The sequence below is a fragment of the Sciurus carolinensis genome, chromosome 17 (genome assembly GCF_902686445.1).
Source record: "Sciurus carolinensis chromosome 17, mSciCar1.2, whole genome shotgun sequence".
In the NCBI taxonomy this organism is placed as follows: domain Eukaryota; kingdom Metazoa; phylum Chordata; class Mammalia; order Rodentia; family Sciuridae; genus Sciurus; species Sciurus carolinensis.
The window spans coordinates 35,352,890-35,374,582 of NC_062229.1; the positions used below are offsets into that span (position 1 = coordinate 35,352,890).

Here is a 21,693-nt window from a genome sequence, read left to right on the forward strand (position 1 = left end):
AAGAAAGTGAAAAGAGCACAAGAAGTGAAAAGAAAGTTCACAAAATAGGAAAAAAAAATTGCCAATCACATGTATGACAAGGTACCTGTACCTAAAATATATAAAGAACTATACCTCAACAATAAAAAGACAACCTAATTGAAAGATGAGTAAAGAATCTGAATCAACAATTCTGCAAAGAAGGTACCTAGATGAAAATACACACAGAAGATTTTCAATATCATTCATTATAAGGCAAGTGTAAGTCAAAGCCACAATAAGATATTTCACATCCACATGAACAGCTAAAATTAAATAAACTGATACTAGGTAATGGCAAGATATGGAGAAATGGGAGCCCTTATACACTGCTGGTGAGAATGTAAAATAATCTGAGAGATCCGCAAAGGTCAAGGATTGTGAATGTAATTCAGTGGCAGAGCACTTGCCTAGCATGTATGAGGTCCTATGTGGTGGCAGTGGTGGTGGTGGAGGAGGAGAAGGAATAGGAGGAGGAGGAGAGGAAAAAGGAGGGGGAGGAAGAAGAAATAAGAGATTGAACACTGAATTGCTGTAAGACCCAGTTATAAGCTATTCTATATGCAAATAATACATGAACTTGTATGAGTGGAACAGCATCATTCATAACAGCCAAAAAGAAAAACAATTCAAATGTACATCAGTTGGTGAAATGTGATATAACCATACAATGGGATACTATTCAGCAATACTGATAGATGTTAGGATAGGAATGACTCTTGCAGACAGTATGCTACCAAAAGAAGATACACAAAAGGTGATTCCACTTACACTGAATGTCCAGAAAAGGTATATCCATGGAGGCAAAAAGTAGAACAGTGATTGCCTAGGACTGTGCAGTGACTACTAATGAATGGATTTCTTTTGAGTTGTGAAAATGTTCTTGAATTAGACAGTTTTGATAGTCATGCAATTTGTCAAATATACTAATTTTTATATTTTAAGTATGTGAAAATTTATGGTATATGACTCATCTTTTAAAAAATGGGAAAAATACACATTTCACCAAACTGTAGAAATGGAAAGTGTTGTAAATGGTACCCTACATTTTTTTTTTGTCAATGAACCTTTATTTTATGTATTTATATACAGTGCTGAGAATCAAACCCAGTGCCTCACATGTGATAGGCAAGTACTCTACCACTGAACTACAACCCTGGCCCCATTTATTTTCAAAGTAGTGTCAATGAGGAGTCTGTGGTGAGAGACTAGCATTTAATAAGTGCCTCCTGTATTGCAAGCTCTTGTAAGAACTATAAAATGAACTAAATTATCTCATTTAATCTTTTTCTAGGTCCTTGATGTATAGAGTTATTGATTTGATGTCTTTCTTTTCTTTTAATGTAGGCATTCACAAGAATAAATTTCCCACTGAGCACTGCTTTCATAGTATCCTATGAGTTTGGGTATGCTGTTTTTTATTTCATTTCAAGGTATTTCTATGTTCTTTCTTTTTTTTACCCATTGATTGTTTCAGAGTGTTGTTTAATTTCCACATACGTGATGTTTTTCAATTTTCCTTCTGTTCTTACTCCCTGGTTTCATTCTATTGTGGTCAGTGGAGAGACAACGTTTTCCACCTTTCAAAATTTATGTCCTAACGTAAAGTCTAATCTGATGAATGTACCATGTACACTTGAGAAGAATGTATATTCTGTTGGGATGGGGTGGAGGGTTTTATTACATATCTTTGTTAGATCTAATTGGTTTATAGTATAGCTCAAGTCTTCTATTTCCTTATTGTGCTGCAGTTTTGTTTTGTTTTTGTTCAGACATTCTCACTATATTGCCCAGGCAGGTCTCTAACTCATGGGTAATTCTGCTGCTAACCCTAACCCTGCATACCTGGAGAATAGGCATGTGTCACCACCCATGCTTATCTAAGAGTTATGCTACTGAAAGCATGGTACTGAAATCTCCAACTGGTGTTGGCAGCAAATGACAACCATGATAAACTTCACGTATTGTAAGAGCTGTCAGAAAGATGGACTTATTTCCTCTTATTACAAAGACCAATCAAAGTCATAAGATTTCAACTCAACACAGGGGGAAAACTTTGTAGCAAGTAAAACAGTTCACACTAGAATGTTCTACTTTTGAAGTAGTAATGCTTTCTTCATGGTGCTCTTGTAAAGGCCAAAGAATCGGGAATGTCAGAGAACGGAATCCCCTCCTCAGTGAAAGGTGATTAGGAAACCAAAGAGTTGATCATCTAAGTACTGCCATGTAAGTATGTAACAGTAGGCATGTCATTTAAATTTTTTATGTCATAGTTTCTTGTTCTACAATGGGGATCATGAAAGGACCTGCTGAAAGAGTTGTTAATTAAACCCCATATTCAAAGTACCTAGTCTTATTTTTTTCCTTTTTATCTTCCAGTTTAAAAATCTTAATTGGCTTTTCCATTTTAGAATCAGACAATACTTCATTCCATAAAATAGAATATGTGTTCCCGTCACCAAAGGAGAGTCTGTGACGGTCTCAAAGAGAGGGACCTCAATTCAGGATGATGGGGTCTTTGACATAGTGACAGAAAAAAATGTCAGTACATTTCAGATATTTAGGCACAAGCTGAGTTTTTTTTTTTTTTTTTTTTAGGAAAGCAAAGAGTATGTATTCAAAAGAGTGCAGACCATCTGGAGAGTGAGAAGGCTGGTACCTAGATATGACATATAAGTGTCCAACAAAAGGTAGCTATGATGGTGGTTATGGAGTCTCCAATTATTATTATAGAACTGATTCTCCCTTCAGTTCTGCCATTTGCTGTACATTATTTGTGGTTCTACTTTCAGTGCATATGTTGATAATTGTTATAGTTCCTTGAGAAGTTGGCCTTTTATCAACATATAATGACATCTGTCTCATTCGGCAATCTTAAAGTTTATTTCATCTGATATTAGTACAGTAACTAACTCTAGGTTACTTTCACTCTATCTCTTATAGATTGCATATAATTGGATCATATGAGAAATTTGTTTTTATCCATTCTGCCTGTCCCTACCTTTTAATTTGTGAATTTAATTTGTTTGCATTTATAGAGATGACTGGTAAGGAAAAACTGATTTCTGCAATTTTGCTATTTTAAAATTCTGTTATGAGTTAAGTGAATTATTTCATTCAAGCCTATTAGGTAAAGTTTGTTGATAGTGATATTCAAAATCTTTTATGGGCTGGGGATATAGCTCAGCTGGTAGAGTCAAGCATAGGCCCTGGGTTCAATCCCCAGTACTGCAAAAAAAAAAAAAAAAAAAAAAAAAAAAAAAAAAAAAAAAAAAAAAAAAAAAAAACTTTTATAACTTTTTTTTTCTTTTGCCTACAGGTTATTTCAAATAGTGAGAAAGCTGTTACTATATCCAATCACAACTGTAGTTCTGTCTCTTAATTTTTGTTTCAGGGATTTTAAAGCTTCCTTAAAAGATGTACATATACATTTAACAATGTTAATACATATGTATATATTTAAATGTGTAACATTTAAATCAATTGACCCTTTTTTATAAACTGTCCTTTCTTTCTAGAAATGGTCTTTGTCTTAAAGTCTATTTTGACTAATACAACAATATCAGCTTTCTTATGCTTTTTGCATAACACATGTTCCCTGCTTTTATTTTTATATTGCAGAGCTGGGGATGGAACCCAGGGCCTCACACATGCTAGACAAGCACTCTACCAGAATTATATCCCCAGTTCCAACTCTTTTTATTTTTGATCTATGCCTTCATATACAGTGTTTCTTAACAAGAACACAAAGTTGGGCCCTATTTTATACAGTTGGACAAATGATTTTATTTGAAATGTATGATTTATTTACATTTAATTTAACTATTGGTATGATTAGTTTTAAGTCCACCATTTTTATTTTCTATTTTGCCCATTTGTTATTTGTTCCTCAGTTCAGCTCTCCTCCTCTTTTTTTTTTTTTTTTTTTTTTTGTTGTTGTTGTAGGTGGACACCTTTATTTTTATTCATTTATTTTTATGTGGTGCTGAGGAGACTGAACCCAGTGCCTCACACTGCTAGGCAAGTGCTCTACCACTGAGCCAAAACTCCAGCCCCCTCTCCTTACTTCTTCAGGGTAAAGCAATATATACTCTATTTCCTTTACTGGGCTTATCACTATACTTCTTTGTGTGGGCGTTTAACAGTTGCTCTACTGATTATAGAATTCATCTTTAACATATCACAATCTAAATTTAACTTCTTCCTGTCTGTTGTACACTTATTGTCATATACCACATTTATACTATTTACCCGACAATATATTGTTATTATTTCTGCTTTAAGTGGTTCATAATTTTAATACATTTTAATATATTTTATATAGTTTTAATATATTTTATACATTTTGACAAATGTACAAGGGATTTTTTTTAACATTAGCTTCATTTATTTAGAAAAAGTTTTATGAACACATATTAAAAGACAAAATACTGAGAACACTGGAATATATCAAATTTTCCAAAGTATGTGAAAAAATTTTCAAATTGAAAAGCAGGTAAGTTTTTTTTTTTTTAAATTCCACAATATAAGCATGTTTTCAAAAAGCAAATTATAAAAAAAAATAAGAAAAAGATACTTAACATATTAGGAAAATTAAAATTATGAAGTACTTTTTAAATAAATTGATACTATTATAATTATGAGCATATTAATTGTAAACATTAATGTGTTTCACTATGGCATTTCTACACATGAATACACTATGCTTTGTTTATATCTACCCTCTCTTTTCTTACCCTTTCTTCCCCCCTTTTCCTTCCCTGACTTCCCTAATAATCCCTCTTCCAGGCTCAGGTTTTGGTGGGTTTTTTTGGTGGTTGTTGGGTTTTTTTGACACCACTGGGGATCAAACTCAGGGTCTCAAGCAAGATAGGCAGAGTTCCACCACAGAGTCATACTCCCAGACCATTTTTGTTTGTTTGCTTAGTTTCCACAAAAGAAATTATTCAATATGTCTTTCTGTGTTTATTTTGCTTAACATGATGTTTTCTAGTTCTATTGATTTTCCTAAAAATGAGAGTTTCATACTTTGTGACTAAATAATACTCTATTGTGCATGGATACCATATTTTCTTTATCTGTTGATGGGCACTGGGGCTGATTCCATATTTTGGTTACTGTGAATAATGCCACAATAAACAAGGTTATGCAGGTATTTCTTTTGTATGCCAACTTCATTTCCTTCAGATAAATACCCAGGACTGGTATAACTGGATCATAAGGTAGATTCTATTTTTACATTTTTAAAGGAACCTCCATATTGATTTCCATAGTAGTAATACTAATTCACATTCCCATAAACAGTGTGTAAGAGTTCCTCTTTCTCCATAATCTTGCCAGCATTTGTTACTTGGGGAAGGGGTTGTTTTCATTTTAGTTTTTAATAATGGTCATTCTAACTGAGGTAAGACAGAATCTCAACCTAGTTTTGATTTGCATTCCCATGATGGCTTAAGATACTGAGCATTTTTTCACATATTTATTGACACTTCTTTTGAGAAGTGTCTATTCAGATCATCTGGCCATTCATGGATTGGATTATTCCTTTTTTTATATTGGGTTTTTTGAGTTCTTTATGTGTTTTGGATATTAATCCTCTGTCAGATGACTACCTAGCAAAGATTTCTCACATTCTGTAGGTTGTTTCTTCACCTGTGACAATACCTTAAACTGTTTCCCCTATATTTCTTCTAGTGGTTTCCAAGTTTCCGGTCTTCCACTAAGGTCTTTTATTTTTTATTTATTTATTTTTAGCTGTAGATGTACACATACCTTAATTAATTTTTTTGTGGTGCTGAGGATCGAACCCAGTGCCTTGCATGTACTAGGCAAGTGCTCTACCACTGAGCCACAACCCCAGTCCCATCCATTAAGATCTTTGATCCACTTTTTAGTTGATTTTTGTACAAGGTGAAAGGGGTGGAGTTTCAGTCTTCTACAAGTGAATATTCAGTTTGCCCAGCACCATTTGTTGAAGAGGCTGTTCTTTTCCAATACATGTTTTTGGCACCTTTGTTGAGAATCAGCAGGCTGAAGATGTATGATTTATTTCTGGATCCTCTACTCTGTTCTGTTCCATTGGTCAACATGCTTGTACTTATGACAAGGCCATACTGTTTTTGTCACTATGGCTCTGTAGTATGCTTTAAAATCAGGTATTGGGATGCCTCCAACATTGCTCTTTTGCTCAGTATTGCTTTTGCTATTGAGAATCTTTGGTCTTTCCATATAAATTTTAGGGTTTCTTTATAGTTCTATGAAGAATGTCCCTGGTATTTTGATGGGAATTGTACTGAATCTGTCAACTGCTTTAAGTAGTATGGTCATTTTAACAATATTAATTCTCTCAATCTATGAACATGTGAATTCAGAAAAGGAACTTTTTAAAAGATTCCTTCTATCCACATATTTACTCTTCCTGATACAGTTCATTCCTTTCTTTAGGTCTGAGCTTCCTGGTCTGAGCTTCATTTATCATGACTTTGCTTTAGCACAATTTCTTTAAGTATTTATGATACAGGTCTGGTATAGATATATTGTCTTTGCTTTTGTCTGCCAGAAAAAAAAAATTTTTTTCCAGTAGTGGGGATGGAACCCATGCCCGTGCATATGCAAGGTAAGTGCCCTACCACTGAGCTACATCTCCAGCCCTTTTCTTATTTTGAGACAAGCTCTAAGTTGCCCAGGGTATCCTCGAACTTGTGATCCTTCTGTCTCAGCCTCCCAAGTAGTTGGGATTACAGGCATGTGTCACCACACCCTGCTTCTCATTTGTTTTGAATATAGAATTCCAGGTTAAATTTGCTTTTTAAAAGTGCTTACTTTAAAAAAGTAATTCCATCATCCTCTGCTATAGTTTGCCTGTTCAATGTTCCCCAAAGATCCATGCGCTAAAGGCTTGATCCCCAGAGTAGAGTTATTGGGAGGTGGAGTCTTAGGAGATCCTTAGAGTATGCCCTCAAATGGGATTATGGGACTCCAGCTCATCATCATCTTTTTCTTTTTTTTTTTTTTTTTAAACTTCCTGGCTGATGAGGGGAGACATTTGCTCTAACACCTGCTCCCACCATGATGTACCATCCTTATCAGAGACCCAAAGCCACAAGGCCACTCGATCTTGAACTAGAAACTCTAGAATCTGAACCAAAACAAAAAAAAAAAGTTAGTTGCCACAGGTATTTCATCATGGTGATAAAGAGCTAATATATCCTCTGACAGGTACTGCTTCTGATGAGATGTCAATTATAAATAATTATTGTTCCTTCATGTAATTTTTTTAAGTTTTATAAAAATATTTGCTTTTTAAGAAATTTGACTACACTGTACCTAAGTGTTGTGTGTGTGTTTATCCTGCTTGGGGCCTGATGACCTTCTCAAATAAATCAGGATATCTTCCCTTTTTGTTAGCAATTTCTTGGCAATGACCTCACAAAATACTTCCTGTGTTCCTGGTCTTCCTCCTCTTTCTGAAACTAAGCATGTACATGTTAGACAATTTTATATTGACCCACAGATCTTAGATACAGATGATTTCTACCGACCTTTTCACAAGTTTCTCATGCTTTCTTCTGCTGTGTTCAATGTTATTAAGTTCATCAAAATAATTCTTCATTTCTGTTATTTTTTCATTTCTAGTTTTTCAATTTGGTTCATTATATAGTTTCCATCTTTTGCTGGAATTCTCTAACTGTTCATCCGTGCTGTTCAACATCTGAGCCATCACTAAGTTTCTGTTGTCTTTTTTCCTTCCTGATGAGGGGTCATGTTTTTGTTTCTTTACATGTTTCAATTTACAATTTAATGCTGGATATGGTATGTAAAAGAACAGTAATTTACCTCCATAAAAAATAGCTCCTTCTTCAATTTAACTCTGTAAAGGGCAGTTCCTTTTTCAACCTACAGTGGTTGCTAGGGGAATAAGGGTAGAGGATGGATCATTCTAATCTATAGTTGAACTGGGTTGAGAGTTGTTGCTATGTTACATTCAATTCATGAATAGCTTAAAATGACTGTAGGGTAGAATCAGGATCGCCCTCAGGAGAAGATGAAATCCTGAGCATGTTGAAATCTCGATTTTGAGCTTAACCATGTCACTGCTAGCTTTCTGAACTGTGAGATACCTATACCCCCTTCTCCCATCTTCCTCTCCTCCCTCCACATTCTTGCTACCAATTGAGGAGTTGTCTTTGCTCCCCAGTAGCACCCTCTGCTTTTTGTGCCTTGGGGAGATCTCTCCTTCTTATCCTGATTCTGCCTTCTGAAAGGCTACTGCCCTGTCTACAGAAAAAAAAAAAAAAAAAAAATGTGGATTGGCATAGAGGAAATTTTCTCAGTTCTCTTATTATGCCCGCAGCCTGTGGCAGCCCCAGTCTTATACTTTGTAAAGGCCTCCAGTGCCTCAGAGGGATTTTTAACAATTTTCCAGTCCTGCCTTCATCATTCAGCAGACACCATCCACCTCAGGAGAATAATTCTATGCTCTTTCTTTGCTCCCTGTCTCCAAACTCCTACCCCCATTTGCTCACTAAAGGCCCATGGGAAAGAGCTGGCAAGTAAGTGCAGCTTTGATCAGTAGCTGAGGCTCCTCAGGCTTCTGAACTATCATTCCAGCCCACATGCAATCAATAAGTTTAGCTGATTTTTCTTTAAGGGCAAGCCACATTCTTGCCTCAGGACATCTGACTTGTGTCCTCTCCTGGCATGATCTTTAGCCAGGCAGTCCCATGGCATATCCTCTGCTGAGTGTCACCTTATCAGAGAGGCCTCTTTTCCACTCTATATTAAAGGCAGCTCCCTTTCTCTCTTACCCAGCTTTATTTTTCTCCAAAGCACTTTCACCACCTTATCAAATTGTTTATCATCTTCTTCCTGTAACCAGAATGTAAGCTCAATGACAGCAGAGCCTTCTGTTCATCTACTGATGGATACCCCCCACCCTGAACAGTACTGACACACAGCAGCACACAATAAATAGTTGTTGGACAGAAAACCAAATAGCAGGAGGAAACAAAATCAATGGAAATATAACTATAGGGGAAAACTGGGAAACTTGAGTTCAAATCTTGATTCAGGGTTCACAAAATCTTTCCCAACAACTGCCCTCTTCTGCTTCCCTAGACCTCCCTGCTCCACCCCACCTCTCGTAGCCACCTAGTAGAAAATGAATATATAGATACCTCTGGCTTTTCATGATCTATTAATAAGATATCATCATACACATTCTTTTAACTATACCATGTGATGGCAGAGACTAAGACTGTTTGTAAACCTGAATTAAGAAAATTACTTTAGGGGCTGGGGATATAGCTCAGTTGTTGAGGCCCACCACACATGCATGGGGTCCTGGGTTGCATCCCCAATACCACACACATAAAAAAATACCACTTTATTGTGAAAAACTATAATTAAATATTTTGTGAAGTTTTCCCTCAATACCTCTGACTAGTCCTTATTACAAATAAAGAAAGGGAAATGCTAAAATAGGAAGAAAGTCTAAGTAGAGGGAATTAAAAAGTGTTATATATTCCTAAAAATAGACCTGTCTCTGCCAGTGGTGGTGCTTGCCTATAATCCCAGCGGTTCTGGAGGCTAAGGTAGGAGAATTGTGAGTTCAAAGCCAGCCTCAGCAAAGCAAGATGCTAAGCAACTCAGTGAGACCCTGTCTCTGAAAAGAAAATATGAAATATAGGGCTGGGGATATGGCTCAGGGGTCGAGTTCCCTGAGTTCAATCCCTGGTACTTAAAAAAAAAAAAAAAAAAAATTGACCTGCCTTAAAAAGTATTAAACAATAGCAAAACCTTGATGGTAAAAAGGAATAGATATTTCAATATATATTTTGTTCCAAGTGAATTAAAATATAAGCAACTACTTGACTCCTGTTTGTATAGAAGATAAAACTAAAATCTAAAAATTGTTAGGAAAAAATCTCAGAAAATATTGTTTATTTATTTATTTTGGGCACTATGATGGGGATTGGACTCAGGGTCTCTTGCATGCTAGGCAGGGTCTCTACCTCTAAATTCCCAGCCTAGAAAAAAAAAGTACTCTTTCATTCCCCACATCTAAAAGGTTTCATGTTTTATAATTCACCAAAAATAAATGCCAGTTCCTGAACATGAACTGAAGTTGACAAGAGAAACTCAATGTTGTTACAGCCATGAGCATGAACCCTGATCTAATCACCTGTCTTCACTAATTTCTTTTCACTTCAATTTTGTTAAGCAAAGAATAAAAAAGGTTAGGCCTGCCTTTTCTATTCTACAGTATCTAGCCCAATGCCAAAAACAACAAAATACAAATCATTCATACTGTTCAACCTCAAAGTCTAAATAGTAAAGAAAAGTAACTTTTTCTTGGCACCAAGGATTGAAGCCATGGAGCAATTAACCACTGAGCAATCGCCAGTTCTTTTTGTTTTTTATTTTAAGAAAGGATCTTGCTAAATTGCTGAGGCTGGCTTTGAACTTGCAATCCTCCTGCCTCAGCCTCCCAAGCTACTGGGGTTACAGGTATGTGCCACCGCACCTAAGAAAACTAACTTCTTAAACATATATGGCACAGTAGAGAACCTATGATACATTACACATTACAGTATAATCCAAAGACCACATAAATAGATTCTAAACTGCTTGCTCTTGAAACCTGGCTCAATTATCAGCTGGGTGACCTTGGCAAGTCACTTTACCTCTGTGTCTCAGTTTCCTCATCTCTAAAGTGGAGAAATGGCATCTTATTCACAGGGTTGCTACAGTTTAAGACACATAAGGCACTTAAAAAATGTCTCACACATATACACAAATATTGTCATTATTATTGAGGCAGTAGAAACAAATGGAGAAATTTTCACTGATAAGAATTCCAAAATTAATGTGCAGTCATTTATATCACCTGTTAAAGTTGTAGGTTTAGATTCAAGCATTTAATGAAGTAAATATAATCTCAGTTTCAGGGACCACATAGGCAGCCTGTTCATCTCTCTCCCTTCAATACTAACCATTTTCCACCAGCTGAAGCCCATGCATTTTATCAATCAATTTAATCCCTTCTATGAGTTAAATTCTTCATGCTTAAAAATAAAAAAAGCAAAGCATTCCCAAGTTCAGCAAAGCAACCATTGGTACAAAAATACTGTAGAACGTTTTTATCTTAGAATACATAAAGCTCTAAAATTCACAATAGTGAGTCAAGTGGACTGTGGGTCATAATGGAAGGGCTAGAAGAAGAAAAGGAAAATAGAAACAGGAGAAATATAAGACTTCACAGTTGGAAAAATTCAATTCCTGGATATTCTTCCTTTCTCCTTGTTTATAACTGTATGAGATTTTCTCACATATAACATAGAAGCAAACTGATACAATATTTAGAGAAGATTTCTGTAAAATTCACTTTCTAAAACTCTTGGCAGCTCCATTAATTTTAATTAAAAGAAACACACAAAATGAAGATGACATTACTGCTATTTGTGGGTAGTGGTTTTTTTCCTGCTAGCAACAGGCCACGCTTGGGAGTTGTTTCTCCGGAGTCAGTGAGAGAGGTACAGACCATCCACCTTCTTTCACTAAACCCCTCCGCTTAGTTATGAAAAAACAGGGTCAGCTAGGGAAGGCCAACCTTGCTTGGGCAGTACCCTGCATCTCAGCTTATCGGCCCTTCCACTAACCCCTTGCAGATAAGCAAATCTCCACCTAATCACTCTGGGTAAAAGAAAAACTCTTTCTTAAAATTAAGCATTTTCCTATTACTAATCCCCTTAAATATTCCACATCAAGGGCATGTACCCAAGTAGGGAGTTTAGTTCCTCTCTTCTTTTACACCACTTGGAGACCTCTGGCACGACCTCTGGCAATTCCCCAAAGCTTAGGTTTTAAAAAGAGCTTAATGGAGACAGGTGGTATGCCCACGACCTCTCAAGTTTATTGAGCAAAGGTAAAGACTTAAGACGTTTACAATGTGCTAATGATGGATTAATTAAATCCCTTAGTGAGGATGTTGCACTCAGGAAAAAAACAACAACAAAAAACCCTCCAGCTGAAGGTTTTTACAAAAACAGAAGGGTCTCTCCAAAACTATAATTTGAATTTCTACATGCTAGAAAATCTCTCAGAACGATGAACTTGAAAGAAATACATATTATGTGCTGCTTATATAATTGCATAAAAATAAGACGAGAAGTACGTAGCTTGCAATGTAAATAGGAATACATGTAACATTCATATACTCTTTTTTTTTTTTTTTTTAAACCACACCCTCTGTGTGTGGCTTCCCGGGCTCGCTCGGGCCAAATAGCGTCACACCGGCGGGCCACTGGGTGGGGGTCCGGGATGTCACCCAGACACCCAACGGCAGAGAACGCAGCGTCGCGGTCGCCCCCCGCAGGCAGGCGCTCAGCACCCCCAGGCTTCCCCCTCCCCGGGCCCGCCCAGCCCTGCCCTGCCCTGCCCTTCCCAGCAGTCCCGCAGGCCGCGGCCCAGCCTCTTTGCAACCCCGGCACCGCCCGCCCGAGCCTAGCCGGCGGCGGGGCGAGGACCGGGCCGGGGCGGGGACGGGCGAGGCTGCCAGGCCCACGCGGGACCCAGACTCACCATGGCCGAACGACCGCGAGCGCGCCCACAGCCCCGAGTCACACGGCGCCGGCGACGCCCGTTGTCCTGGTGACGCCAGCCCGGCGCCCCGCCCCGTCCTCAAGGTGGGCTCTGAGCCGTCCATTGGCGTCCGGCGAGCACGTGACCCGCAGGGGCGTTGCCCTTCGGACCGCCCACCTCGCCCCCCACGCCACTCTTCCTCTCTTCCTTTGCATCTGGTGCATCCTTGGCCTGAACACCTGAACGCCCCTCACCTGACAGGTGACCCAGCCGCAAACTGCCCAGCTGAAAGAGACCTTTGTGGATTTTTCTTCTTTAAAAACCAAAGGTAATATATGATTATTGAGAACATTTTAAATTACCAATAACAATTAAAAATATAAGACCACACTATACGCCAAAATTTGAGGTAGCCACCGTTCATATTCCAGTCTATCTGCTTCTAAACTTACCATGAAATATATAATGTTTTATTCTTTAAAAGTGGTGGCAAACCATACATACAATATTAAAATCTACTTTATTTCAGTTTAAAGTTATTATATTAAGCGAGTTGCAGTGGCAACACCTACAGGTCATAACTACTCAGGTGGCTGAGGCAGGAGGATCCCTTAAGCCCAATAATAGGAGGAAGGCAACATAGCAAGATCTCCGTCTCAAAACAAAACATGAAGCCTTGGATACAAATTAATGGAATGGCCTCATGTGGCTACCCTCTAATTTATTAAATCAACCAGTACCTTTTTGGATTTTTTAGTATTTGGCTTTTTGAAGGGAACTTAAGATATTCTTAAATTCAGCTCATTAACTCTATGAAGAAGAAACATTCAGTAGCTAACCTGATATCTCCCCTCGTATGCATCACAAACTTAATGCAGTTCAAATAAACCTTTCCACTGAAACTTCTTACTCCCCAGTCTTCCCCATCCCAGCAAATGATTCTACATCCCCAGTGTTGATCTGTTGATCAGGACAAAAACCTGGGAATCATTCTTGATTTTTCTTTTTCCTCACACCTCACTTCCAATCCATTAACAATTTATTTTTGTTTGTTTTGCAGTGCTGGGGATCAAACCCAGGGCCTCCCACATGTTAGGCAAGAGCTCTACCACTGAGCCACATCTCCAGGTCTATTCTTGACTTTACCTTAAAATAAATCCTGAATCTGTCCATCTCTCACCTTCACTTCACACCACCATCTCTTGCCTAAATCTGTCCTGTGCTTTGAATGTTTGTGTCCTTTGCAAAATTTGTGTTAAAGCTTAATCTCCAGTGCAACAGTATTAATAGATGACCTTTAGGAGGTGATTAGACCATGAGGGGTCTGCTATAGTGGATGGGATTAGAACCCTTATAAAAGGGCTTGAGAGAATTATTTCATTCCCTGTGTGCCCTTCCATCTGTTGTGCCAAGTGAGGACACAGCATTTGTCCCCTGGTGACATCTTGGAAGCAGACAGCAGCCCTCACCAGACACAGAACTGCCAGTGCCTTGTTCATGGACTTCCCAGACTGTGAGCAATATTTTTTTTTTTTACAAATTCCCAATCTTGTATTTTGTCATAGCAACACAAATGGATTAAGATATCAGGGTGCTGGTCTTCCCTCCAATGGTGTGCAAAACAGCAGCATTGTAGTGACTTCCCATGTCACTTAGGAAAAATAAAGCAAATGCTTCACATGGCTTGCAAGATTGTACATGATAAGTTTTATCCCTTGCACTAACTGCATCTGCTACTGCTCTTGCCTCATTCACACCTCACTAGCACACTTTATCTCCTGAGGTTCCTTAAGCATGCCAAATGCCTTTCTTCTGAAGAGCCTTAACAACTACTTCCTTTAGTTGAAATATTCTTCCTGCTGTACTATACACAGCCCATTCCTTCACTTGACAATGGCCAGTTATATCCTCCAATATCATCTTTTTTAAAAAAAAATCGTTTTTTAACATATGTTTATTTGTTGTTGATGGACCTTTATTTTATTTGCTTATTTATATGTGGTGCTGAGTATTGAACCCAGTGTCTCACACATGCTAGGCAAGTGCTCTACCACTGAGCCATAACCCCAGCCCATCTGATATCATCTTCACAGAAACTGACTGTTCATCTAAAATATCTTACTGAAGTCACTTTCTCTTCTATCAAGCTGTTTCATCTAACCCTATCTTGTTTTCAAAATACTTAGTCATGGGTCTGGGAGTATAGCTCACTGGTAGGGTGCTTGCCTAGCACACATGAGTACCTGGATTTGATCCCCAGCACCAAAAAACAAAAAACTTTTTAGCTAGGCATTATAGCAGCGTTATCACTTGAAGTCAGGAGTTCAAGACAAGTATGGGTTTGGTCTCAAAAAGAAAAATAATAATAATTTATTAATGAGTATATTACTCATTAATGGGTAATAATAATAGGTATTATTCTGATGTCAATTATTTTTGTATTCAGTGTTTAAAGTTTACTTATCATTGGAGTTGCTGTGGAGTTCCTGTCACAAGTGTGGTCACACTGGGATGGATTCCTCCTCTTTCTCAGTGACCAGTTTAGACACAGTGGACCCAAAGTTGCAGCATTTCATTGAGGTGGAAACTCAGAAGCAGCGCTTCCAGCAGCTGGTACACCAGATGACTGGACTTTGTTGGGAGAAATGCATGGACAAGCCTGGGCCAAAGTTGGACAGTCGATCTGAGGCCTGTTTTGTGAACTGCGTTGAACGCTTCATTGATACGAGCCAATTCATCTTGAATCGACTGGAACAGACCCAGAAATCCAAGCCAGTCTTCTCAGAAAGCTTTTCTGACTGATCTCAGCATTACCTTTTTGGAAAAGGAAGGTAGTTCAAGAAAGGAAGAGCTGTTGATGGGATGGTTGAAGAATTGACTATGGGGAATTGGCTCCCTTGCCTTGTGTCACTCATGGAACATTTGTCATCTGAGAATAATTGTTTTGTGTGGGGTTTGGGGGTTATACATGTAATTGGTTGTGTTTTTTAATGTTAATCTTGTAAAAATAATTGACAGAAAACTATTAGATGCATATTATTGAATGTAAGACTGCTTTATCTCAAGTTTCCCTTAACTGCTATAATTTTGAGAGTGGAACTGCTTTCTGTCACTTGATGTTGGGATTACATAGGTAAAATCTCTATGTGAATTTCTTTCACATTTCTAGGGAGATCTTTGTGACTGAAAAGACGAACAGTGGCAGAGTATAATTTGGCACTTAACTGGGGGCCTCCTTATCTAGAATTTAACTACATGTGCTGGAAAAAAATCTTTGGAGTGTTCATACAGTACACTTCAGCTTTCTAGGTTGTGTCCCTCCCTATGCTATGATTTACTTAAATAGCTATATGAAAGTATGATCTTAAGGTAGAACAGACAGCCTAAGGATCTAGAGGCCTTGAATTATACAGGAATCTGGCTGGTAAACATGATGCTCATTACTAGGCAGCCACAGGAAGAAGTAAACTTATACTGTATACCAGGATAAAAACAAATTCAAAGATGTGCCTAAAAAAAGTATATAACTTAGACCAGTCAGAAACTAGCAGTGTTAAGTAGAGATGCATGCCTGATGTTAATCATTATAGATTCAATTTACTGTACTTTTTTGACTATTGAAATAAAAGTTTCTACTCTGAAAAAATAGTTTACTTATCATTAGTGGTTTATAATTATGCTGGGTCCATTGCTACTATTAATATTTAGGATTTTTGTACCTATGTAAGTGAGGTTGCCATCTACCTTAGTGTTTTTGTTTATTTATTTATTTTGCTGTGGGATTAGCCTGTTCAGGCTGGTACAACAAAATACCATAGACTGTGTAATTTATAAATAACAGAAATTTATTTCTCACATTTCTGGAGACTGGTTCACAGGTGGCATCTTTTCACTGTGTTCTCATGTGGTGGAAGGGAATTGATAGCTTTCTGGAGTGTATTTTTCTCAGGGCACTAATACCATTTGTAAGGGTTCTGTTCTCATTATCTAATCACCTTCCAAAGGCCCCACCTCTTAATACCATTGGTTTGAAGGTTAGGTTTAACATGAACTGGGGTGTGGGGACACATAAATATTTGCTATGTATATTTAATTTCTGTGACAAGATTTTCCCAACCTCACAAAATAAGTTAAATGTATGGCAAATAAAAAATATATTTGGTTTTTGTCCCCAATTCCTGACACAAGGCTCCTAAAACCTTTGGGATTTCCTGAGTAACAGGGGAGTCTTTTGTTATTCATAAGGTGTCATTTTTTATCACACCCAAATTTATGCCTATGAATGTCTTAGGGTGGAGACCCTAGAAGACCTCAGGATGGGGCTGGCTACCCCAGAAAGACCAAGAGATAAGAGGGTTGGAACTTTTCAGTCCTACCCTCCAACCTCCAGCAAGCCAGTAGAGAGGAAACCAGAGATTATTCTTTATAAAAACTTCTGAACAACTAGATTTGATGAGATCCAGGCAGACACATGGAGGTGGGACTATAATGCACCTGCGGAGGACACAGAAGCTTCTCGCAACTCACCTATCTTTCCTTAGGCACCTCCTTATCTGCTGTTCCTCAGTTGTATTCTTGATAATAAACTGCAGGATGTAAGTCAAGTGTTATCCCGAGTTCAAGCAAAGTATCACACCTGACAAAAAGTTTGTAGAATAACCTTACTTACAGTCTGTTGGTCAAGAGTATAGGAGGTCCAGTCTTGGAATTGGCATCCAAAGTCAAAGACAGTCTTGTGGGACTGAGCCCTTACTTTGTGGAATCTGCTGCCGACTCCAGGTGGTGTCAGAATTGGATTAAATTGTGGGACACCCAGCAGGGGTCCAGAGAGTTGGAGAATTGCTTGGTGTGGGAAAAAACTCAGTTTTCTATCAGAAGTGTTATATGTTTATGGAAATAATACGTGTTTTATAAGAAATGGTTTTCCAATGCTTTCTATATTCTGGAATATATTATGTGAGATGGCAATTTTCTGTCCCCAAAGTTTTATAAGACTTATTTGTAAAAATCATTTGGGGATTTACCCAGAACTTTACAATTCTCATGCGATTATAGGTTGAGTATTTTTTATGAAATGCTTGGGATCATAGGTGTTTCAGACTTCAGATTTTTTAAGATTTTGGAATATTTTTGCACATTTGTAATGAAATATTTTAGAGATGAAACCCAAGTCAAACACAAAATTCATGCTTCCTATGTACTTTATATCCTTGCCTGAAAGTGGTACTGCATAATATTATTAATGTGATTTGACTACAATCATCATATGAGTTCAGGTGTGGAAATTTCTACTTGTGGTTTCATATTAGTGCTAAAAACATTTAGGATTTTTAACTACTTTGGATTTGGGTATTAGGAATGTTCAACCTATAATGGTCTATTTTGGTTTTCTATGCTTTCTTCACTTAATTTTTGTAAATATCTTTATGTAAGAAGGTATTTTCATTCCAGTTTTCAAATTTATTAATGCAAAACTTTATAGCTTTATGTATCATTTTCCCTTTCAGTATTTTTAATGTCTTTACATGTACCTTCTTTTTTTTACTTGATCAAAATTATCGTGTGTTTTTACTTTACAAATCTTTGTCTAAGTTATAGCTACCTTTTTGTCATTTCTCTGATTTTATTGTACTGTGGTCAGTGAGCATAGAAAATAGGATACTCATTTTTTTTAACTACAAAATATTTTTATTATGGACTATAAATACAATCAAAAGACTGTGTAATATACATATTACATATTATATATGCATATACATATTATATATGCAGTTGAAAAAGATGACAAAATGGAAACCCTTATACCCACCCCAACCTGAAGGCCAACTCCAAACTATTTTTTGATGGTACTGGCCATTGAAGCAGGTGCACTCAATCACTAAGCTACATTCCCAGTCCTTTTTATTTTGAATTGTCAAGACTGCCCTCAAACTTGAGATTCTTGCATATGCACCCAGAAGTTTATAAGAAAAGCAGTCTGTGTGTGTGTGTGTGTGTGTGTGTGTGTGTGTGTTTCTGGGACTCAAACTCAGGTCCTCATGCTTGCCAGGCAAGTACTTTACCACTGAGTCACGTCCCCAGCCCAACTCGAGAAACATCTAATGTGATGTGGACATCAATGATCCCCTGACCACATTATTGCCACTGGGTTCCAGGCAATAGAATCTGTATATCTTACATGGAGAACACAGTAGTAGGTATAGATGTCATGCCTATGTCCCTCACAAACCACATCAACTCCATCTGATCTCGGGCAAGTTTCTCAGGGTTGATTTCACCCTCGAAAACCTGGGAGATGTCATCAAGCACTCCTGAGGGGCAGGGTATAGCCTTTGTCTTAACAGGATCAGTCTAGCAGTATGAAGCAGCAGGTTCTTCAGGGCAAACATGGAGATGTGGTTCCCATAAATGCTGAAGGTTCTGAGCTGGGTTCAGTGATCTAGGGCTGGCAAGATGGCATTCAGCTGGGAGTCTGTGGTCCTACAATTCTGTAAGACCAGGGTCTCAAGGGTGTCTGTCACCTTCTCTAGCAGAACTCAGAGGGGCTCAGGACTCATCTCCTTTGAGAATTTCCTTAGTCCAAGTGCTTCAGCTGATTGGTGCTTGGACTCTGGGACAGATGCTTTATGTCTGATTCCCTGAGCAGGTTTGAATTCAACAAGAGAGTCTTCAAGGGGTTCTGACTTCTGAGTATTTTGTGCAGAGCTCCATGAAGGAAGAAGACATCTTGTATACAAAGCCCCTAGAGCTTGTCCAGCTTTCTCAAGTGAATGCTCTATTTGTGGGAATATCACCTATTTTGTGAGTAGGAAGGAAAGAATTGTAGACTCATTTTGGTGAAATGATATATGTAAAGGTTGCTCATCCTGCTCAGTTAACAACAAACACAATTTTCCTTTTCATCCTGACCCTAGGAAGTACCCATTTCTAGTCCCTGGGCATAGTCCAGCTGCAGAACACACAGAACTTTATAGAAACAGCATGAATTGATCCTCAGCTTCTCCCAGCACACCCAGGGCACCGCCTTTCTCTCCACAGCCCACAGTGAGAGGGAGGTAAATAATTCATGCCTGGCAATTTCCTTTACTTGGTCTATGAATATCCTCAAGGGCGCTTTGCTACTACCCTTGGGCCATGTTTCACTGTTTGCTTCTGACATATGGCCTCTGGGTGAGCAAGTGGCAGCTATGGCCCTGGATCCTATGATCCAGAAATTCTGATGCACATCTCCAAAATCCTGTACTTGGAGTTTCCATTGCCTGGGGCGAGCCTTCTGGGTAAGTAGCACATCCAGCACATCCAATATAGTTTGTAAGATCTTCACATTTGGTATCTTCATCAGGGACCCCAGAGGGAGGCAGATGAAGGGGTAGGCCAGCACCACCTTCTTCAGGATCTCCACATGATCCCACATAAAAGCCTCCTTGGACAACTGTAGAAAGAGCACCTGAGCAGGTCTTCCAGAGCAGGGATGGTCTAGACCTTGTCTAGCAGGCTCTGCTTCATGAGCTCCTGGAGTTGGCTAGGGCCTGGACACTCATCCTGATGAGTCAGATCAGGATGTGGGTGGCAGGATGTTCTGAGTCACTGCGGGGCCAGGCAGTGACTCCAGGCTCCAAGCTTCTTGACTATCAGAGGACTCATTTTTTAAAGAATGTCAGGCAACATCCTAAAGTCCTTATGTGAACAATTTTGGGCAAAGATGCCATGTTGCGTAACTCCAAGGTTGCTACTTTTATCTTATGTGACTAATTCCCTTATAGTTGCGTGGTATATAGACTTTACAGCTATCGATTCTGACCCTTCCGGATTTGAGGGAATTTTTTATGTGTCTGAAAAAATATGTATCTCCGTCAAATACATACTGCTATATTACTATATCTATTAGATCAAGTTTGTTCATTTAGGCATTTCAATTTTATATCCTTACTTTTATTGATTTGAGACAAGTGTTTTATAAAACTTTCACTATGTATGTCAATTTCTTTTATGTCCTGTCAAATTTTGTATTATATAATTTAAAGCTACAGGAGTCCTCCCTTGTTATGGTTTGAATATAAGATGTCCCCCAAAAATTCACATGTGAGACAATGCAAGAAGGTTCAGAGGAGAAATGATTGGTTGTAAGAATCTTAACCCAATCAGTGACTTAATCCCCTGATAGGGATTAACTGAGTGGTAACTGAAGTGGTAGGGTGTGATTGGAGGAGACTGGAATTGGGGTGTGACTTTGGGTATATATTTTGTATCTGGAGAGTGGAGACTCTCTCTCTCTGCTTCCTGATGGCAATGTGAGCTGTTTCCCTCTGCCACTCTTCCACCACAGTGCTCAGCCTCACCTCAAACCCTGAGGAATGGAGCCGGTTTTCTATGGAGTAAGACTTCTGAAACTGTGAGCCCTCAAATAAACTTTTCCTCCTCTATAATTATTCTGGTTGGATCATTTAGTCACAATAGTGAAAAAGATGATGAAAACATCCCTTATCTGCAGGGAAAACATTCCAAGACCCCAAATGGATATTTGAAACCATGGGTAGTACCAAACCTTATATATAGTGTGTTTTTCCTATACATACATGCCTATGATAAGGTTTAACTTATAAATTAGGCATAGCAAGAGGTTCATATAAAGTAATAATAAAATAGAATAATTATAACAATATACTGTAATGAAAGTTATGTGAATGTGGTCTTTCTCAAAAAGGCTTGTATTATACTCACCCTTCTTTTTGAATTTTTACAGACTGTGTTTTGATTCATGTACACAAATGGGGGACAACTTTTCATTTCTATGGTTGTACCTACTCACCCTTCTTCTTGGGATGATGTGAGATAATACAATGCCGATATGATGAGATCAAGTAAAGTGAATGATTTACGCATCATTACATGGCATTAGGCTCCTATACAAGGGTTGTCTAAATATGAGCACTGTGGCAGTATCTGATGACCAAGGCAGCTAAGGGACCAACAAGTGGGTGGCATACACAGCACCAAAGTGTGCTCCACGATCTTCATATTTTCCTTGACTCAGTCCCAGAATCAACCACTTCTCCAAAGAATTTTGTCCCTTTGTATTGAAACCTGGTAGTT

General features: G+C 38.2%; 2 protein-coding genes and 1 pseudogene across 3 annotated transcripts in view; 1 reads left to right on the forward strand and 2 right to left on the reverse strand.

Annotated features, from left to right (window-relative positions):
• The window catches only part of Fbxl2 (F-box and leucine rich repeat protein 2), a 96,989-nt gene extending 84,306 nt beyond the window's left edge, over positions 1 to 12,683 (reverse strand). The window contains exon 1 of one of the 2 annotated variants that reach the window (XM_047531775.1): positions 12,601 to 12,683. In XM_047531775.1, coding sequence (XP_047387731.1) covers positions 12,601 to 12,603 — 3 coding nt within the window. In that variant the 5' untranslated portion in view covers positions 12,604 to 12,683. The remainder of the gene's footprint in view (positions 1 to 12,600) is intronic. The other variant, XM_047531776.1, reaches the window with a different exon arrangement.
• Positions 12,684 to 13,993: 1,310 nt separating this feature from the next.
• LOC124968953 (mitochondrial import inner membrane translocase subunit Tim8 A-like) lies at positions 13,994 to 16,122 on the forward strand. Its single transcript, XM_047531780.1, has 2 exons — positions 13,994 to 14,113; positions 15,047 to 16,122. Exons 1-2 carry the CDS (start codon positions 14,098 to 14,100, stop codon positions 15,400 to 15,402), a joined length of 372 nt encoding a protein of 123 aa, XP_047387736.1. The 5' UTR covers positions 13,994 to 14,097; the 3' UTR covers positions 15,403 to 16,122.
• A 2,711-nt stretch (positions 16,123 to 18,833) lies between these two features.
• On the reverse strand, positions 18,834 to 21,483 carry LOC124968259 (PRAME family member 8-like; annotated as a pseudogene).
• Positions 21,484 to 21,693: the final 210 nt, after the last annotated feature.